Below are 16,418 nucleotides of genomic sequence, written 5' to 3'. Positions count from 1 at the left end.
AGTGTTCAAATATTTTAATTGAGTATACATTTCCTTACTAGTAATAGCCATTACCACTTAGCATATGATTACTACCGGATTACACCGACCAGCCCCAAGAAATGATGCATAAACAGCCATACGAGATGTTATCAGGCCATACACGGCAATGCAGAGGTTATCTACACAGAGGTTACTTACAAATGGTGATGTGACCTGTCCATATAAAACCCGTATTATGTCGTTACCATGGTTACCGTCGTAGCCTTGTGAGTTTCCATGGTTTCCTGGCTGGCCGCGTAGCCAAAATGCCAATCGCTTACGCTCCGTAGCGATCGAAACGCAACTGTCACTGTCGCGCTAATATGGAAGAGTGATAGAGAGACATAATGCTTTTCGTTATCGAAGCGATAGCGATTGTAACCTTGGCTAGGCCGGCAGTTCCCCGTAGGGTCGTGGTTAGTAGTTAGTGGCGTCGGTTAATTTCTGTTAGCAAGTGTCAAAAGTTGAAGTGGTCCATGTGATTGATGAAGTGTCAGTTCGTTTGTGCTAAAGATTTCTCGTAAAAATTAGTTTGGCAGATATTTCATTACCAGAACTTCTGTTTGAGATATATCACAAAATTTTTTGGGAAATAAAAAAATTCTAGGGAGCGAAAAAGAGGGCATGCTAAACTTTAGGGAGGCTCAGTATGATTCATGACCTTCCGCTGTCAAACATTATTGGATTTGTTAGTTACCATGTTACTACTATTAAATATTCTGCCATTGTGTGTTTGTTTCTTATTTATTTAATTATAAGTAGAGTATCTTATCGTGGAAGTAGTCAATTTATACAAAAAAAAAATTACATTATTGGGTATTTTCAATTAATTGAACACCTTTAACGGCCGGTTAGCAATCGTTACTAAACTGACGGTCAATGTCAAATCCCATAAATTTTGTCAGGAATGTAACGGTTAGACGTTACCGAAAAACGACTTAAGTCGCGCTTAACTTGTACAAGTTAAATGAAAATGCCCTAATAGTCCGCCAAATTACAACTATACGAAGTTAACTGCAATTTAATGGTGAAATTCAATTTATGTTAGAACATTGTTCCGATTTAACGTGTTCTGAAAGCACTTGCTTTGGTTTATTATGATTGCGACCACTTCGAGCGTTGTGGGTGGGATTCAATTCATAAACTTAAAATGTTCTTGGGTTGTTGCGAATTGATCAAAGCTTGTAAGCAAATTTTAGACGTTAATTTTACTTGTCTCGTACATCATTTAGTAATACCATAAAGAAGCGTAACACCGCATACGGAAACCTTCTAGCGAATCGTACAAGGTAAAATGAAACATCACTTCAGTTTAATTATAAACCTTCTACTTTATAATTAAAGACGATATTGCGATAACAGTGTAATTACGCGTTATTCCGCTTCTTAGGTCATTACAAATTCAGGCTCTAGTTAGACCAAGTTCAGCGCAATCAATCACTATCGACCCGTCTATTTGAATCGTGTGACGTCACTCCGTCCATTTTTCACCAGGACAGAAGACGGAGCCAAATGGGCGACAATTATTTTCCAATTTTACTTAGACGAAGGCAACTGGCGCTTTTGTAATACATCTGTGTTACAGTGCAGTTGTGTTGGTGTCAGTTTTTCGGATTGAGTTTTATTTGTGTGAAGGATCTCGAATAATGGTTTCCAAATTTATTTTGTGCCTTATGGATGGGTACCTGCGCGTCCTTGGCACTCGTGATCTGCCCCTTCCTTTGAAAACCAATGATCTAAGTATAGTGTTGCATTAAGTTTTCTTCTTTAGTACAAGACTGTAAAACGTATCTTACGGTCCTTGCTGCATCTACCTAAAGGTTGATCAATTTAATGAGCTGTAGTTTAAGGCGCAATCTTTCAGAATGTGATGGGTAAGCTTTGCCTTTGTAGAGAGCTCGTTTTGACTCTACCTATTGTATAGGTATATAAAACTACAGCTTTCTTGTAGCATAAAAGTTTTTACTGACTGCTGAAATCACTTTCGACTTGCTATTACGTCGAGGCTAGTGAACTTTATTATCGCCCTCTTTTCCAAGAAGTGTCCATTAGCTTCAAAGAAGTTTTCAAAGTTTTTCGATCAATGCCGCTATCGCGTTCCTACGCTGTTATGATGACCTGTTCATTCGCTGCTTGCGATTTATACTTTCTTACTCTGTAACTCGATGTTTTTTTATTTATTGGAACCACTGATCTGATTAATTGGGTTTGAGAATCAAACCGATAAAATAATTAATTAATTATACTTACATACATTTTTAAGTATTTATATCTATTATCTCAGCTGTCAGGTTTTTGCACGCGATCGTATTCCTAATGGAAAGTTTATTCCAAGATTAATCCAGTAATAGTTTAGTTCCCAAGTAAACAGGTGTATATTACGTGCAAAAAGTGAAGTTTATGTCATTCTGCGGCTAACAATCTGAAGGTATGCAAATGCTCGGGTGGGTGTCGGTTGACGGCGAAGGCAAAACCTACTCACTTTCGCCTGTAATAACATCAGCTTACATTTTGCTATAGTTTCGCGGTCACTAATTAAACAAATAACCAGTTTCCTCGAAACCGTGTGATCAGTCACGGTTGGTTTCTCAATTTTCTTGTTCAGAAAAGCGATCGTCTTTTTTCTCCTCGATCTAGATATCGTTGGAGATCGCGTGTGGAGCAACTTCACCTTCGCGCATGCGTCATGGTTCATTGCCTTGACGGAAACAGATCCTAATATGGCGCACCGCTGCGCCAACGCAACGAGTCTCAAACGATTCGTCTCTCGGTTCACATGTCACTTGATCTTTCGGATTTAGGGTAGGGCAATATAAAAGTGGTTTATTCCTTAAACTGTTTTAACGGAACTGTGTTAATAACTGTTAATGTAAATTATTTAAGGTCTTTGGAAACCTACAAACTACTTTGGGTCAATCGAATAAATGTGTTTGAGACAATCTAGGTTTTTGCAAAATAATTTCCACCTTAGCGAACATATTTGTTATAGGTAAATGAGCTAGCAGTTTAAGGAGTAAATCTAAATATTATCGCAGCTTAGTCAAAGAATGCCAAATAAATCTCAATAAAGAACAATGTGCTGCTCATGGCTGAGATGCCGACGGCGGGTGGCGTCCGTCTCGGCAGAAAGCGATGGCCCGAAGGAGGCATTCGTCGACTCGCCCAAGCACTCGACAGAGCCCGCAACGGAGCAACACAGCCCGCAACGCGCAGCACGTAAGGGACACAGCTTGTAGCACGGTTTCGTAGGGCGGCCTTTGCACTCTTGCGTTAGCCATTTAGGCTTATTATAGATGATTCATGGACAATACAGTGTAGTCGCCTTAATGTAGAATTTAGTTTTTCGTATGATCTTGAATTCTCTGGCAGACCCTGATTGTTTTTAGTTAATTTTATTGAAGCGCTCTGGATGTCTAACCACGATTGATTGTTGATATAATATAAAACATAAAAAAGGAATTAATCTACAACTGAAAGATAATTAAATGCAACCAGCGACAATCGATCGGTTGGTGACATCATATCATACTTCATTTTCTAAGATTTGCTCTACAGTTCATCACATGGGGGTATTGCAAACAAATGGCGGTTATTGTGTGACGGAGAAGGTTTAACATTGATGTTATTTTGTCCCTTTATCACAAAGTAACACGGTTCATTTTCCAGCGTCATCTCGGACGACGCGCAACAACCAGGTGCGCATGTCCAATGCGCCCGGCTACACGAACGGACACGGCGGCGACACGACGGGGCGGCGGGGGGCGGAGAACGTGCCGCCCCCCGCGCAGCCGCCCGCGCCTGTGCCTAATGTATCCAGAGTCACGCAACAGGTGAGCCTATATGTAGATGAGTAAGGTTTACTTTTGTTTGATGCTCTGTAAGGTACAGAGCACGAGACATATTACGACAGGCTGAAGATAATTACGAGCCAAGAGTATAAAGTATACAGAGCGCTACACAATATGAGACAACATGGAGTGCAAAATTAATTTCAGAGTCGGCGTGGGTATTTATTGCCCAAATTTCTTGGAATTGTTTCGCTATTAAGCACCCATGTAAAACCATGTTTTGTAATGAGTTATGAATGGAGCGCCGTAAATAAATCTGACTTGGGGCGAATTGATTCTATTAGCCAGTGCAAAGGCGAATGGCCTGGCTCGTATATCTCCTTATAAACGCTGTCAAGCCACTGTTTCCTATGTACCGTACGCGGCATACTACGTCCGTACATTTTATTATTAATTGGTTTGTGGAAATGGAGGTTTGTGGAATTCCCAATAGCATATGACAAACCCAGCAAATACCTACGCCCCAGATGCAGGAAAAGGGGCAATTGGTCGAGTAGGCTACAATGTTCCCTTATTACAATATATCGGGCTTAAATATGACTCATTTTAGTATGACTGCAGTATGAGAGGCGTTGATGGACGAGGAATTCTTCCTGTACGAGTATTAAAAAATACCTGGCGGCTTACCCATTCATATTTTTTATTCCCAACATTTCTTGTTCATCAAGTACATATTTTACGCCTCCAGTTCCCTTCCCAAGGCTTGTTCTAATCCTAGCAGGCACCAATGTCATGCAACTCGCGCACCGGCAGCGTCGCCTCAGTCGTGCCGGCCTTACCTGCCAACTTAACTTCCCGCAAGAACAAAGAGGTTTCACCCCATTCTTGTTTTGGACATTAGTTAGTCCTAGAAATAGATCCACTAGAGTTCATTAGGATTTTGACAGTGACGGATATATTCGCATAATCGAAATTGTAGTTTGGGTATCGATAATTCGATATGTACCATGTTCAGTGACTCGATTAAATTACAGTAGTTTCATATGTTCTCCGCAGTAAAAATAGACGCACACTTCATCATATGTATAATTTCACTATCTGAGGGCAGCATTCCACCTATCTCATTTCTTTGTCCAATGTGTATTTTGTCTAACATTTTGCTTAATGAGAGAATGAGACGCAATAACATTGGATTTAGATATTGGACAGATGGAATACCACCCTTATTAATTTATTCATCTATCAACCCTTTGATCGCCAAAGATGTAAACTGACGCGCGCGGATACAGTCCAATACTAACGTTCGTGCATACAATGTTCACGACGACGCGTCGCACCGTACAGGATAGGGGTGGCGTTCAAACATTTAAAATGTTCATCCCAGTCGGACATACCATGATTACCAACCCTGGATTAGTTCAATTCCATAACACACTGTTTGTTTGCAGTTCAACGCATCAAACACGAACAGCGGCCTGACTCGTGGCAACACGGGCGCCGGAGCGGCGTCCAGCACCGTGAACGTGCCACACGCGGTCGCCAGCGGCGCCGTGCGGCGGTCCAATGTCGTCAAAGAGGTCGAGCGGCTCAAGGAGAACCGAGAGAAGCGGCGACAGCGGCAGGCTGAGCTTAAGGAGGAGAAGGTACTGTGGATACCCCATATAGGGGAAATACGACGAGCGGCCTGACTCGTGGCAACACGGACGCCGGTGCGGCGTCCAGCACCGTGAACGTGCCACACGCGGTCGCCAGCGGCGCCGTGCGGCGGTCCAATGTCGTCAAGGAGGTCGAGCGGCTCAAGGAGAACCGAGAGAAGCGGCGACAGCGGCAGGCTGAGCTTAAGGAGGAGAAGGTACTGTCATACCGCGTTTCTAGGTGACTGATACTCTTTAGAAGGTTCAACGTCTTCAAGAAGGTGGAGTGGAAGTGTGGAAGAAGAACCGCGACCTTAAGTTTCCAAATTAGGACTCTTACGTTGAACACTGCATCACTATTTTCTGAGAAAGAAAATACCTCACGAATCCAATTCATCTAGGACTTTGCTGACGTCGGCACTCATGTGTTTGTTTGTGTTATATAGGAAGCCCTAATGAACATGGACCCCGGCAACCCCAACTGGGAGTTCCTGGCGATGATCCGCGAATACCAGCAGAGCATCGAGTTCAGGCCGCTAACCGGCAACGAGCCCGTCGAAGACCACCAGATCACCGTGTGCGTGCGCAAGAGGCCACTCAACAAGAAGGAGCTTACGAAAAAAGAGGTCAGTACGTCTTAGCAATCCGTAGGCAATAGGCAGAAGAGTTCTACTGGCTTCTGAACATCTCTCGAACATGACTCTCGAAACGAAACCCCAATTAGGAGTTCCTGGCGATGGTACAGGATGAGCATCGAGTTCAGGGCGCACATTAGCAACGACCATCAGATTACCGTTTGTGTTCGCAAGCGGCCGCTTGACAAACAATCCCCTTATTAAAATTACTTGTCTTCGGTGCCTAACTCGGCTCACTAGCAACTAAGGGAACAAGGAAAAGGCTAGTTAATATGTTCATGCAGCATAGTTTACCGAAGACAGTTTGTAAGCATCCCAATACAAATTACTATTCCATCCTGGCCATGTCCAGCATATAATCTATTCCTTCACTCAACTGTCGACGAATTGTTTTTTCGTCTTTCTCGGCAGCCTCACGTAGCCTTCTAGTGTAGGTATTAACTTTATTGATGTTCAGGTCGACGTGATCAGTGTGCCCACGCGCGACCAGATGATCGTCCACGAGCCCAAGAACAAGGTGGACCTCACCAAGTACCTCGAGAACCAGAAGTTCCGCTTCGACTACGCGTTCGACGACAACTGCACCAACGAGATCGTCTACAAGTTAGTACTGTTTGTTGTCACCTTATCCTATCCCTACTCTATATGTGTATCCATGAGACCAAGAACAAGGTGGACCTCACCAAGTACCTCGAGAACCAGAAGTTCCGCTTCGACTACGCGTTCGACGACAACTGCACCAACGAGATCGTCTACAAGTTAGTACTGTTTGTTGTCACCTTATCCTATCCCTACTCTATATGTGTATCCATGAGACCAAGAACAAGGTGGACCTCACCAAGTACCTCGAGAACCAGAAGGTCGCTTCGACTACGCGTTCGACGACAACTGCACCAACGAGATCGTCTACAAGTTAGTACTGTTTGTTGTCACCTTATCCTATCCCTACTCTATATGTGACGTCCCAAGGTCAAAGGTACCTTATGGCGGGTATGGAGTTATGCATACCCCAGTAATCTACAATAAATAAGCTATCGATAACACAAAACATCAACCTCCTAAGTTGCGTAGTTACAGAGATATGATTTTTTGAAAATAATGTTGTGAAATGAGCAACTTTACGATAGAGAAGTTTTAAGTTTAGCCGCCTAAAAAACTATGTTCCCGAAGTAAGTTACATAGTTGACTACAAATAATAATACCTTATATATCTGAGATTAAAAAAATGTTGCGACTTGTTCTGTAATGCAAATAGTAACCTTTGATATCGACTGATTTATGTGTATACTAACCAGTCTCTTGAGAATAAAGTTTTATTTCATTTTCACGATTGATTGCAATGAGCTCTCAAGATTTAAAAACACTGAGAGACAGTTTAAGCAAAAAACAATACCGATTTAGAGGTGAAAATGTATTTTCTGACTTTTTCATATAAAATCAGAAAATTGAATATCTTTACTTTTAATGTAACACACAATCAATTTTTCTGAGCACATATGAAAGAAATTCTGTCATTCAAATGAAATAAATCCTAAAACCCCAACTAAATACTAGTACTCTATATGTGTATCCATGAGACCAAGAACAAGGTGGACCTCACCAAGTACCTCGAGAACCAGAAGTTCCGCTTCGACTACGCGATCGACGACAACTGCACCAACGAGATCGTCTACAAGTTAGTACTGTTTGTTGCCACCTTATCCTATCCCTACTCTAGATGTGTATCCATGAGACCAAGAACAAGGTGGACCTCACCAAGTACCTCGAGAACCAGAAGTTCCGCTTCGACTACGCGATCGACGACAACTGCACCAACGAGATCGTCTACAAGTTAGTACTAAATGCCCTCCTAAGAAATTCCTCTCCGTCGTATTACTCTTGGCAGAGCAGTCGTGGTCGCGTTGAACGACCAGCGATTCTACGCCAGTTCTCCCTGGCAGATGCTTCTCTGGCACATGTGTTATGCGGGGTGTTGGTAAGGGCTTTTATCTGATCCATCCAACGCATTGGAGAATGTCCTCTTGACCTACAGTCATCAGCCGTCCCTGGACAACAAGTCTCCGTGTCCTGCTTTCCACGTCGCGTCACATGTCCGAAGTATCTGCATCGCATAAGGAATGCCTTATTCGAAATAGACATGGCATTATTTTTAATAGTCAGAAGATTACCCGACAGATAACTTATCTGAATAGAAATGTTCAGGCGACGCTATTTGTGGCGTTAACAATGGTCTGAATCTACTAAATTGAAATCTTGTGAAGTTGGTGTTATATGTGGAGAAAGAAGTTTCTATGGTCTGAAGTAAAAGAATTTTAATTTTTTATTTTAAACCAGTGTGAATGGCATATCATCATGTGTGTTTATTTTAATGATACACAACGATACCAAATTCTTACCTACTGATAATTTATTTGAATAAAAAAAAACGTCACATCTTTTTCAGATATACGGCAAAGCCGCTAGTGCAGACGATATTCGAGGGCGGCATGGCGACGTGTTTTGCCTACGGACAGACGGGCTCTGGCAAAACACACACCATGGGTGGAGATTTCCAGGTAACACATACCTATTTACAAACCCAACATTTTTAACAAGATACTAAAGGGACTGTTCAGTGGTACAGTGGCCATCGGATATATTTGGAGCGGCCAAGGTGTTCACAATATCTGAACACGCACTCTAACGCCCTGACAATAGCCTCATGCCGCCCAATGTTCATCAAGATGTACACTGTTTTGATGGATATGTCAAAATTCATTAAAACAAATAAAGTATATTTTCATTTGTCTCGCAAATTTTTAGAACAAACTTATTTCAACCCAATTGCAAATAAAACTAGATTCAAACTTCCTTAGCTATAATGTGGTATGGTGGGCGGCACGAGGATAGAGGACGAGATATTTGTGAGCGCTTTAGCCGCTCCGATATATCTGAAGGTTCTGTACATAAATTTGAAAAAAAAAATTAAATTGTGAAAATCCCTAACGAAGCGCTGGTGGCCCAGCGGTGAGAGCGTGCGACTTGCAATCTGGAGGTCGCGGGTTCAAACCCCGTCTCGTACCAATGAGTTTTTCGGAACTTATGTACGAAATATCATTTGATATTTACCAGTCGCTTTTCGGTGAAGGAAAACATCGTGAGGAAACCGGACTAATCCCAATAAGGCCTAGTTTACCCTCTGGGTTGGAAGGTCAGATGGCAGTCGCTTTCGTAAAAACTAGTGTCTACGTCAAATCATGGGATTAGTTGTCAAGCGGACCCCAGGCTCTCATGAGCCGTGGCAAAATGCCGGGATAACGCGAGGAAGAAGAAGAAGAGTGAAAATCCCTAAAGTAGTATTTATTTTTGTAGGGCAAGACACAGGACTGCAAGAAGGGTATCTACGCGATGGCGGCTCGCGACGTGTTCGCGTACCTCAAGTCGCCCAAGTACAAGCCCCTCAACCTCATCGTGTCTGCTTCCTTCTTCGAGATCTACTCCGGCAAGGTAACCCTTCATTTTTCTAGATTTTTTAGGCAAGGTCACATCAGTTAAGCTCTGGTTTCCTAGGATAGCAGTGCTGTCATATAGCGGCCATCTCCATACAAAATACTACTCCATCCATATTTAGCCCCATTACTTTGTGTAGAGACGGCCGCTATATGACGGCAACCGTAGTTTTGTAGAGCGGCTTTAGGTACAAATCTCTTAATCTCTTTTTCTCCGCCACCTTCTTCGAGATACCCTCCGGCAAGGTAATACTTGATTCTCTCTAGAACGTGTCATGATGAGCCCAAGGATTGCAAGAGTGTTCCCGTAAGTAAAGCTTCGGCCTCATATTATCCGCCTCCTATTACGTGAAGATAACCTTCACTCGCGAAGCTATACGTGCGAAGAGTTAAAAGTTAAAAGTCAGTCTTCGTAAGATGAATTTATTTTATTAGAATTCTAAATTAGCAGCAGCAATAAATGAAAGAGTAGCGCTTTTGAGTGCCCCAATCATCCAGAGGAAATCGTAAGTGAGTTTTGTTTGAGAAAGTGACCTAAAATGTGTTGCTGAGGATACGGATACGATATAAGGCGTCGTGAGATCAAAAAATCCGTCTAAGCTCATACCAGATTTGGAATTTCTTCGCGAGAAATATTTGTAAAAATCTATTATTAAATTACAGGTTTTCGACTTACTAGCGGACAAGGCGAAACTGCGAGTGCTGGAAGACGGCAAGCAGCAAGTCCAGATTGTTGGCCTCACGGAGAAGGTTGTGGACAACGTGGACGAGGTGCTCAAGCTCATTCAGCACGGGAACGCCGCCAGGACCTCGGGACAGGTAGGGTCGTAGGGAGGTAGTCGAGGTTTAATTTAGTATCTGCCTGAGATTTTGTCCGTCAACTTGTGTACTGTACTGTACTAACCCGGGGTTAACCGGTTAAGCCGTTAATTGTACTGGTAACCATGGTAACTCCATGTTTAACCGGTTAACCCCGTGTTAGTGCATTCACTAGTAGTTAGTGCAAGTGGCCCATATTATTAGGATATTTCGCGGGCAAAACGAACATGAAGTATGAATATTCTTCCGGGTAAGGTTTGTACTCGCGCCACGGAGTTCGGGTTTTCTTCGTGCGCTCCAGTGAAGTAGACGGGGGCGAGCTTCGATTCTTTTGGTGTTTGATATTTGTTTAGTATTTTTATATGGCAGTCAGTGTCAATGTGTGTGTCGTGTGTTGCAGACGTCAGCGAACTCGAACTCGTCTCGGTCGCACGCGGTGTTCCAGATCGTGGTGCGGTCGCCGGGCATGCACCGCGTGCACGGCAAGTTCTCGCTCATCGACCTCGCCGGCAACGAGCGCGGCGCAGACACCTCCTCCGCCAACAGACAGACCAGTACGTACTAATACCAACACTCTTAACTGTTCATCGGTGGACCTTATGCCTTTTGTAATAAGGTCCACCGATGGACAGTTAACAGTGTTGGCGACTTGGCGATGGTGTGTAGTCGATAACACAAAAAAGATTCGGTCCAATTTTTAGATCTTAGCCGTTTTGGTTATTGTTTATCAATAAATGCTAATCGAAGTAATCAGAGTAATGAAGTTGCGACGAAAAAATACGCGATACATGACTTAAGTTTTGATTGACTCTTTCTATAACAATAGTCATTTGGTTAAGAAACTGAATAACAAAAGTCAAAGTCCTGTTTTGAAACTAATATTACTTGATTTTTGTAGTTATGAGAAGAAACAACTAAAAAACATACATCAAAAGTAAATAAACTATTATTTTGTCCTTCGCTGTTGACTGTACCTATTATTCTTTTCTTGCAGGAATGGAAGGCGCCGAAATCAACAAATCCCTGCTCGCTCTCAAAGAGTGCATCAGGGCGCTAGGCATGAAAGGCAACCACTTACCGTTCCGAGCGTCGAAGCTGACGCAAGTGTTACGCGACAGCTTCATCGGCGACAAGTCGCGCACGTGTATGATCGCCATGGTGTCACCAGCGCTCAACTCCTGTGAACACTCGTTGAATACGCTACGATATGCTGACAGGTAACACTTGAAATTAATAAATGAATGAATTCATAAAGTAACTCATCTAGAACTGTTTTTTTTAATAAATTAAGCAATTTAATGACCACTTAATATGTGGTGACCGCGAGTTGTTTTATTGTGTTTTATCTTGTAGTTAGGGCGTTTTTACGAGAGTTACGGATAGAGAGACCTAAGCCCTCCTACGTGTACGCGCTCAACGCATCTGGCCAACTTTAAAGTCACGCGTGCAATAAAATATTTAAGACCAAGTTCGGCCTGGCCAGCCACATAAGGGCTCACGCTAGACAACGTCCATAATGTTTATTTGGGGTCGCCGTCATCGAAAACGATGAGGAGGACTATATATAAGGTGTTTTTGTAACCGAGACTAGGGCCGAAACATAAGCCTCGTAATTTGGAGGAGGTAATTTACCGGGAAATAGTTTTCATGTGATAGTGAGTGAGATTACCGAGAGAAATGTATGTTTTCAGAGTGAAGGAGCTGGGCACGTCGGAGTCGTCGCGGCAGCGCGCGGAGTCGCCCGCCGCCGACGTGGAGATGGAGCCCGAGCACGACGACCTCGCGCAGCTGCGCTCGCTCAACGTACGTACACTGCTTGCTATTGCTATGCCCAGATATTAACCTTAAGAACGCTACAGACGGCAAATGACGTCAATGCAAAATCGTGACAACGACTCCAAAGACTGCATTTGACATCGATCGTTTTTTTGATGAAAGTCAACTGAAATCCACTTTTAGGATGGCATTATTTATTCACAAAACTAAATTTTACCCCCGTGGCGTCAGTGGCACGGCAAATGGATACGCCGTTTGGCGTTAAATAAGTTAATGTTATAGCCTGTACGATTTTTAAGATCAAGTTCGGCATACATTTACTATGGCGTACTTGATCTTAGAGAAGCGGACAAACTATACTGTTGTAAATATTGAACTTGATGACGTTATTATGGTAAATGTTAATTCACACATAGCTATAACTATGTTTACTACATAGCCAAAACTACTTTTATAAGAATCCTTGCTTTCGCAATTCGGATAGCGGATTTGTTTTCACGATTTCGGGATCCGCCTAAAGTAAAAGTTGTTTATATACATATTCATCTTGCAAACTATGGCCAGACATAAAAGAACCTTGTATGTAATGCGATTCCTTAATGACCTTGTACCCCCACCAATAACACCAAAACAATTTAAACACTTATTATTAGCTTAATTTCTTTCTTTCTAACGTTTATTTGCATCTTATTGAACAATACCGACCCGCCCCGGCTTCGTACGGGTTAACAAATTATACACCTAAACCTTCCTCAAGAATCACTCTATTGACAGGTAGAAACCGCATGAAAATCCGTTCAGTAGTTTTTAAGTTTATTGCGAGCATACGAACACACAAACAGAGACGCGACGGGAGACTTTGTTTTATAAGGTGTTAGTGATAAAATATCTAAGAAAAACGCTCGCATATTTTTTTTTACTTATTTTCATAGGCGCACTACAGTTATAATCCCAAACTTGTACGTACCCCTCACCACAGCTGATTATAATCCAGGAGGGCGACATGTCCGCCGAGATGTACACGTTCCACGAGGCCATCTCCGAGCTGCAGCGCGCCGAGGACGAGGTGCTCGACAACCACAAGGCCATCTCCGACTACATGCAGCACGCGCAGCAGCGCTGCCTGCAGCTGCTGCAGCTCACCAGGGCCGTCGACTACGACCAGGACGGTAAGCTACATTTATAACTGGTTAGAAAAAGACAGGCCCCGTAGACAACATGCCAATCGCTATCGCTCCGTAGCTAATGAAACGCAACTTTCACTGTCACACTAATATGGAAGACCGATAGAGAGACACAAAGCGATTCCATGGCGAAGCGCAAGCGATTGTCAACTTGGCTAGGCCGCCAGATTTTCAGACTTGCAGCGGAGCTTAAACCCTTTACTGCCATGTATGGCAGATATGATATTCAACTCTATTGATAGCTATTAAAGTTCAAAAAGCAAATATTTTTTATAACATGCAGTAAGGGGTTAAGTTGCCCTTCTACTCTACGGCAACACATTTTTGGACGCAAAATAAGCAGGAGGATGGTCAATGTATAGATTGAGGCTTTACTAGACTGCGACCAGGATCTCCGAGACCATGGTCATAGGACCAGGACGGTAAGTAATCCTTAGACAGGGGCAGACATTGTCAGAGTCAACGTCAGAGCTTTGACTATATCTTTCCATGTAATTTATAAAGGATATGAAGGGCACATGCATGCTATCGGAATTAGGATCGACACGCGTGATTGAAAGAGCCGTATGTGTATTTTGCAATTTTAGCGCCGCATGAGAATACAAGTCGCAATTATTCCGAAAGGCTTGGCCACACACAGAGCGCGACGCAGCGCCGCGTCCGCGCCGCGTGATGCCGACGCGAAGCCTGGTCAAACAGGGCGCGCGCCGATCGCGCCGGCCTCACGCTCTCAACACGCCCTCAAGGCGCGCGTGAACGCGGCGCGGCCGCGCGGGAACGCGGCGCACCGCTCGCTGCCTAACGTCCGATCCTACTGATGTGACCTTGCGCGACGCGGCGGGCCGCCGCGTTCGCTCGGCGCAGCGCTGCGCACGCGCCGCGCGGACGCAAGGGGCCGCGCGGCGCGGGGCGCGACAGAAGCGGGGCGTGATACCGGCGGGACGCAGTCTGTTTGACGTCGGTAACCTGTTAGCATGTGCCGCGGTCGCGCGGCGTGGACGCGGCGCGGACGCGGCGCTGCGTCGCGCTCTGTATGTGGCCAAGCCTTTACTGCTGCCCGAAATATTTCAAAAGAATTTGTTATTTGGATCAAATCGCCCAGGTGAGGCGAGACTATAATCAAGATTGCTGTGGTGATGTTAGAATCTAGGATAAAGTCAAATGTTTGTATATTAAAAATGCCTAATATCTGCGTGGCATGTACAGTCAGCAGCAGAAGTTGCTAAGCAGGCGAGGTGTTCAAAATTACCTTGACACGCACTTATCCTCCTGACAATAAAGTCGCGTCAAGATAATTTTGAACAATTTGGACACTTGACCCGCTTAGCAACTTCTGCTGTTGACAGTATGACCTGTCTATAAAATTCTGCTGTATTCTCACGCGGCGATGTTGTATACTGTGCTTGTATGTGTATCTCGTCTTGTATTGTGTATTTATGTAGTGTTGGTGTGTATGTGTAAGCATGTGTAGTGTGCACTGGTGTTGCAGAGCGCTCGTACTTGGCCCGCAAGCGGTTGCGGCCCACCAGTACGGGCTCGAGTCTCGGCCTTGGCGCGCGAAACCGACGGTTGAAACTAGGTCTGCACTGTCAATACACGCGTCATGCTCATTAACGGGACAGACGTTTGCGGATCAAAACACAATCGAATATTATCAGCAATAACAGCCTATTGTGGGAATACTAAAAAAAAATTTCGAATGATAGGAAATGGATTAAATTTATTAGATTCACTTCGTTGATAAAATTATTCTAGAGCATATCTGCAGTGTCCCAACTATTTATTTAATAATTTGACTTTTTAAAATGTTAATTGTTCTAGTTATTTTGTATACTTAATTACTATTTAGCGACGTGTTTTGGATATGGAGTTTATTATGTTTAGATTAAAGTTAAAAAAAATCAAACAAAGTTGTTCTTATGAATCTTATGGTACTTGATATACAACTAAGCGCTTTTAATATCTTTTAAATAAAAAAAATACTGAATACGGATTGTGCAAAAAAATACTATCAATTAATATATAATTTTTTTGTCCGCAAACCAATGTCTATTCATTATTCAAAATTTAACAAATTTCATTCGCGCGGTCATTGCTTCGGAGAGTAACGCCAACGCTGACGCTCATACCGGATATATTTTTTTCCTTACAATGTTAAAAATTACTATACATATTTACATTACACCCGCTAAAAACATAGTAATTTTTGATATTGTATTAATACTATTATTTATCGAATGATATTCAACGTCTAAAACAGTGACACTTAAAATATTATAACTAAAAAGTGTAATGTATATGTTTTTTGTATTGTTTTAGGCTGTTTTTTTGCGTACATACGTCCAGCACGTAAATAATGCCTATTAGAAAAGCTTTATCGTTTAAATGAACCAAAAGTAAAATTATTAATTACCTATTAAACATCACATGACATTACAAATATCATAACTAATTTGGATGGCAGATTTAAAAATAACTTTAATAAAATTTACTTTTTATTATGCTAATGGAGCATTCCATGAAATTGTCTACCGTTTGTCCCGTACAAACGCGTATTTTCCTAAGATTTGCAGGTATCCGGGTGTGGCCTGTAATATGAGCAAAAAATTTAACCGTAAGCTGTACTCGTCATACTGACCAACATTTGTTCAGCGACTTTTAAAAATAACTTGTGCTATGAATTTTAATACACTTTAAAGTTTATTCTAAGACGCAATGTATTGCAAATTTTGTTATGTTTAAGGCGTGACAAGCAACGTCAATCACAATGATAATGGCGTGGCGATGGCGTCCATTGAAGATAATATTTATTTTGTACGAAAAACAGGGAGTCTAAATACTTCATCATTTTTAAAAGTTGTTGAACAAAAGTATCACCGTTTGAGGAGTACCATCTATGTTTTAGTTATTTGCTCGTGTTTCAGGCCACACCCGGTATGAGTTTCCTTTTCTATGACAAATGGTCAAAAATATGCAGAGAACAATAATCGCCTGCTTTAAATGCCCAAAAAGAAGTCGCAACTCAGGAAATAAAATGCGTTTGTACGGGACAGCCTGTGGAATGCTCCTAATA

The 16,418-nt window shown here is 42.7% G+C and overlaps 2 protein-coding genes across 2 annotated transcripts in view; one reads left to right on the top strand and one right to left on the bottom strand.

The window, feature by feature from the left end:
- LOC134680285 (bifunctional arginine demethylase and lysyl-hydroxylase PSR) overlaps positions 1 to 16,418 on the bottom strand; it is a 359,994-nt gene that overhangs the window by 65,026 nt on the left and 278,550 nt on the right. The window lies entirely within an intron of this gene.
- LOC134680307 (kinesin-like protein Klp10A) overlaps positions 1 to 16,418 on the top strand; it is an 82,532-nt gene that overhangs the window by 60,191 nt on the left and 5,923 nt on the right. Inside the window, exons 4-14 of the mRNA XM_063539417.1 lie at positions 3,688 to 3,851; positions 5,258 to 5,452; positions 5,890 to 6,069; positions 6,536 to 6,681; positions 8,522 to 8,633; positions 9,430 to 9,564; positions 10,230 to 10,385; positions 10,786 to 10,939; positions 11,380 to 11,602; positions 12,077 to 12,188; positions 13,156 to 13,330. Of these exons, the coding sequence (XP_063395487.1) occupies positions 3,688 to 3,851; positions 5,258 to 5,452; positions 5,890 to 6,069; positions 6,536 to 6,681; positions 8,522 to 8,633; positions 9,430 to 9,564; positions 10,230 to 10,385; positions 10,786 to 10,939; positions 11,380 to 11,602; positions 12,077 to 12,188; positions 13,156 to 13,330 (1,752 nt within the window). The remainder of the gene's footprint in view (positions 1 to 3,687; positions 3,852 to 5,257; positions 5,453 to 5,889; positions 6,070 to 6,535; positions 6,682 to 8,521; positions 8,634 to 9,429; positions 9,565 to 10,229; positions 10,386 to 10,785; positions 10,940 to 11,379; positions 11,603 to 12,076; positions 12,189 to 13,155; positions 13,331 to 16,418) is intronic.

This window comes from Cydia fagiglandana, chromosome 3, assembly GCF_963556715.1.
Source record: "Cydia fagiglandana chromosome 3, ilCydFagi1.1, whole genome shotgun sequence".
Lineage (NCBI taxonomy): Eukaryota > Metazoa > Arthropoda > Insecta > Lepidoptera > Tortricidae > Cydia > Cydia fagiglandana.
This window is presented reverse-complemented; position numbering and strand designations above follow the sequence as displayed.